The sequence below is a fragment of the Tupaia chinensis genome, unplaced genomic scaffold, assembly GCF_000334495.1.
Source record: "Tupaia chinensis unplaced genomic scaffold, TupChi_1.0 Scaffold149964_1, whole genome shotgun sequence".
In the NCBI taxonomy this organism is placed as follows: Eukaryota; Metazoa; Chordata; class Mammalia; order Scandentia; family Tupaiidae; genus Tupaia; species Tupaia belangeri.
In genome coordinates, this window is record NW_006209805.1 from 232,186 (window position 1) to 236,819 (window position 4,634).

The window sequence follows — 4,634 nt, forward strand, 5'->3', positions numbered from 1 at the left end:
GGCGGACACAGAGAGGGGCAGGGGTGGCCTGGGCTGCACAGTAGGGAGGGCGGACACAGAGAGGGACAGGGGTGGCCTGGGCTGCACAGCGTAGGGAGGGCGGACACAGAGAGGGACAGGGGTGGCCTGGGCTGCACGGCAGTGGCGGGGAGGGACACAGAGAGGGACGGCGGCTGGCCTGGCCTCCCAGGACCAGAGGCAGGAGAGGGTCCCAGACTCCACTGTGCCCGGGCTGGGCCGGGGGTGCCCCGGGAGCTCAGGCCCCTCTCCCCAGCCTCAGTTTTCCTTTGTGCCCATCTGCACAGGGCACCAGGCTGCCCAGTGAGCACAGGGTGCTGGTCTTAGGGAGCCCTGGCTGGAGCAGGCCGACCCCACAGCAGGGCTGCCTTGCCTGGGAAGAGGAGCCGCACCCTGCCGGGCCCAGGGCCGCTCCCGGGCTCCCATGCTGTGTGGGCAGGTCCCACTTCCTGGCTAGGGGACTTCCCTCGTCCTTCAGTAAAAAACCGTGGCACCTGCCCCCCCCCACCAAGAGTAAAGTGAGAGATGTCCATGAGGGGGCTCCTGTAAAGGGTGCCCTCCTGTGGTCTCTAGACTCCCCTCGGTGGTTTCCAGGCTCTCTGCAGTCCCTAGGTCTCCTGTCCTCGGTCGCTCTTCTGGTCGGTCCTGAGCTCACTGGTGGCAGGTCTTGGTCCCGGGGGGTTCGGCTGTGACTCAGAGCTACAGGGGCCCTGGGGCTGTGGAGAGGTGGCAGGCGGGGGCCCTCGGTCCTGTTCGGTGCTCGGCTCTGGAGGTGTCGGCGATGAGCAGGCCCTCAGATGGGGTCTAAGCCCTGAGGTTCCGGGCCCCCCGACCTCCAGGTCTCTCAGCCTTCCCCGCCTCTCCCCCCAGGGGGGCTGGAGGGCAGCTGTGACCCCCTCGTGCCCGAGTCCCCATGTGGGCTGAAGCTGGGCCCGCCTGAGTGCCGAGCGGGGCCCGCGCGAGGCCAGTGCCCGTGCCGGTCCAGCTGGGCCCTCTCCAGCCCTGCTCCCGAGACTGAACATCTCGCTACAAGTCGCAGCTGAGTTTTCTCCTCTTCTGTCTGGATGACTTCCTTGGGATCAATTCCCGAAGTGGAGCGCCTGCACCCCTGGCCCCTGGCAGGTGCTGTGCAGCGTTTCCCTCGAGCGAGGCCCTGCAGGGAGGACCGCCAAGCCAGGGCGGAGGCTGCCAGCGCTGGCCACGCTTCTCCTCCCCGCCCCCCCCCGGACTGCTCGTATTTCCAGAGAGAGGGAGAAAGCACCCCCTGGTGGAGGGTGTCATGCCACAGCCCCTTCTCCTGCCAGGGCATTCGACCTGCCGGGGCTGGGGTTTGAACCGTGGTCAGCCATGTGAGCTCCAGTTCCCCAAGCACAGGGCTTCACCACAGGGCCACGATGGCCCTCGAGCCGTCAGGCTTCTTCAAGAAGGCGGGGGTGGGGGGCAGCAGGTGGTGGTAATGGTTAAGGCTCTGGACTCCCACATGTCTGACCGCAGTTCAAGTCCCAGATCTGGTGGCTTGAAAATCATGCCAGGCACATGTGTGTGCATGCCAAAAATCCCAGGAGGAGAGATTCAGCATGACCATCCCCCTGGGGAGAGATCTCTCACCTTCCCCTCTATGGGAAAACCTTAAAAAAAAAACAGGCAAAGGGACCCGGCCACAGTTGTGAGGGCTGGGCCTGCGGGACAGCTGGGCAGGTGGCGTGGTGGTTAAGGTGCTGGACTCCCACATGGTCAACTGTGGTTTGAGTCCTGGACCTGGCAACTTGCTTTCTCACTTTTCCTCTCTCTCTGCTGAATTAAAATAATAGTAGTAATAATAATAATAAACAAAATTGAGTCAGCAATTCTAAGAGAAAGAAACGAAAGGCTGGCCCACCCCATGGTGGGAAGATGGAGGGGGTCAGCCCGCTCAGTCTGAGACCGTCCTCTGCCTGCCTGGGTGGGTGCCTGGGCTCAGAGCCCACTCGAACCGTGTGCTCGCCAGGGTGCCCACGACTCAGGGGTGTTGTTACGTCTGTCTGTCTGCCACGTGTGGAACAGCAGACCCGTCCGTGAAGGCTGTCCTGCATGGCGCAGGGCAGGGTGCACCCACACTCGCTGGAGACAGCCCGCCAACCAGAAACCACCCCCAGGGGGACCGCCGCACCGCGGTCCCTTCTCCCTTCCCCTCCCAGGACCTTGGGCGCGCTCGCGCGTGCGCCTAAAATGAGTTTCAAGCCGCCAGGTCTGGGTCTCTCACGGTGGTGGACTGCATGGGAGTCCAGCAACGTGCCCACTATGCCATCTGCTGCTTCCCGTTCTGGGACATTTTAATCACCCCAAAGTAAACCCCCTCCTGTGACCAGTCACCCCTCCCCTGGCCCCTGCGCCCAGGAGCCCTGTCCCGTGGATGCGGTGGGACCTCGCCCTGCCTTGCCCGTGTCGGCACATTCCCAGCACGGCATGTCCCAGGGCTTCGTGCTGCAGCCTCCACCCCGCCCCCCGTGGTGTTCCCTGTGGACACAGCATGTGTTGCCTGTCCTTCCCCCACTGAAGGCACCCCAGCCCCTGGGGCTGCAGCCTGGGTTCCATCCTTGGGTGTGTCCTGGGGGCTGCGGGGCGGTTGTCTCTGGTCTGCCTCTCAGGGCAGCCAGGCAGCTTTCCCACGGTGTGGCAACGACCCGCGCCCACCCCCAAGGGCCCGTGTGTGCCCGCTCACAGCACTGCCTGGCCTGTCGGGACGCTCTGGGGGCGGCCGCTTTCTGCTGGCACCCCAGGTGGGAGTCGGGTGTGTGTTGCTGGGGAAGCAGCTGAGTTGGTTACTCTGAACATTCAAACAGTTGCCAGGCCCCGCGGCTCGAGTTGCCCCCCAGCTTCCTGGCCGCCTGCCCTGGTGCCCGCTGCCCCGCTGTGGCCTCCCCTCGTCCCCGGCCCCAGGGTGCTGTCTGAAGTGGTCTGGGGCAAAACCCGCAGCCGGGCGTGGGCTGAGCAGGCCCAGTCTGCACGTTCCAGCCCAGGCTCGCTCCCATGCACCAGGCACCCCTGCAGGCTCACACCCTCCCCCAAGCTCCTCCTTGACCATCTCTGCTCCTGTTTTTTTAATTAAAAAAATTTTTTATTTGCTATAGGGCACATGCTTGTCAGAAACACCGGGGGGTATGGCCAAGCCACAGTCCTTTCTCCCGTCTCGGGATTTGGGGCGTGCACACACGTCTCAGGGTCCGGGACTCGAACAGCACAGTTGGCAACATGGGACCCAGCGTCCCGACCCCTAGGGCACCCGCTGGCGCCGGCCTCATCCTTGCCTGATGTACTTTCAGCGCCGACCTGTGCCCGCCACGTTGTCCTCTGGGTCACGTGAGACGTGTGATCTATTCTGAGCGACCTCGGGCTCAGCAGGTCCTGTGTGTCTTGAAGGAGAGAAAGAGGCTGGCCGAGTCTGGGGGCCGGGAGCAGGCCCTGCCCTCCGGAGACCAGCCGGGGTCGCAGGCCGGGGGTCTCTGCTTCCAGAGACAGGCCTCACGTGGGCACTGAGCATGGCCTCTGCCCTCTGGACATGGGGTCCGCCCGGTCACCCAGGGCGGGCTCTGCCCTCTGATACCAGGTCCATGCCGACGCCCAGTGCGGGCTCTGCCGACCGAGGTGGGGTCCACGTGGGCACTGAGCTTGGCCCTCCGGAGACCGGGTCCCTCCGGGACAGGCTCTGCCCTCCAGAGTCGGGGCCACGCGGGCGCTGAACGCGGGCTCTGCGCCGCAGTGGGGCCGCTCCCGGGCAGCTCCGCCCTCCGGACGCGGCTGGGGGGCGGGGCCGGCGGGGGTGCTGTTCATGGTGGGCAACCTCATCATCATCCCCGTGGGCATCACCTTCTTCAAGGACGAGACCACCGCGCCCTGGATCGTGTTCAACGTGGTCTCCGACACCTTCTTCCTCATGGACCTGGTGCTGAACTTCCGCACGGGCATCGTGATCGAGGACAACACGGAGATCATCCTGGACCCCGAGAAGATCAAGAAGAAGTACCTGCGCACGTGGTTCGTGGTGGACTTCGTGTCCTCCATCCCCGTGGACTACATCTTCCTCATCGTGGAGAAGGGCATCGACTCCGAGGTCTACAAGACGGCGCGCGCCCTGCGCATCGTGCGCTTCACCAAGATCCTCAGCCTCCTGCGGCTGCTGCGGCTGTCGCGCCTCATCCGCTACATCCACCAGTGCGGTGCGCGATGGGGTGGGGGGCATGGGGGCGGGCACGGAGTGGATGGAAGCCGTCCATGCGCCAGGGGTCCCTCGGCCAGCCGAGCAGCTGGTGTTAAAAAAGCTGTTGTTTTGGATGCCCGGAGGGCACGTGAGTGTGCGGTTGAGGCAGGGGTGGAGTGGAGCCAGAAGGGCATGGGTTGGGACCGTGTGGGGCATGGGGGCAGGGCTGTACCTGTGGAGGCGGAGCTATCCCTGCAGGGAAGAGGCTATGAGGGGCATAGGGATGGTGTTGTGCCTGCAGGGGCGGGGCTGTGCCTGAGAGGCGGGGCTATCCCTGCGGGGGCGGGGCTGTGCCTGAGAGGCGGGGCTATCCCTGCGGGGGCGGGGCTGTACCTGCAGAGGCGGGGCTACCCCTGCGGGGGCGGGGCTGTGCCTGAGA

The 4,634-nt window shown here is 65.1% G+C and overlaps 1 protein-coding gene across 1 annotated transcript in view; it reads left to right on the forward strand.

Moving 5' to 3' along the window:
* Positions 1 to 4,634, forward strand: part of HCN2 (hyperpolarization activated cyclic nucleotide gated potassium and sodium channel 2) — a gene marked incomplete at its 3' end in the record, with an annotated part of 26,145 nt that overhangs the window by 15,209 nt on the left and 6,302 nt on the right. The window contains exons 4-5 of the mRNA XM_027769559.1: positions 3,321 to 3,489; positions 3,701 to 4,214. Of these exons, the coding sequence (XP_027625360.1) occupies positions 3,321 to 3,489; positions 3,701 to 4,214 (683 nt within the window). The remainder of the gene's footprint in view (positions 1 to 3,320; positions 3,490 to 3,700; positions 4,215 to 4,634) is intronic.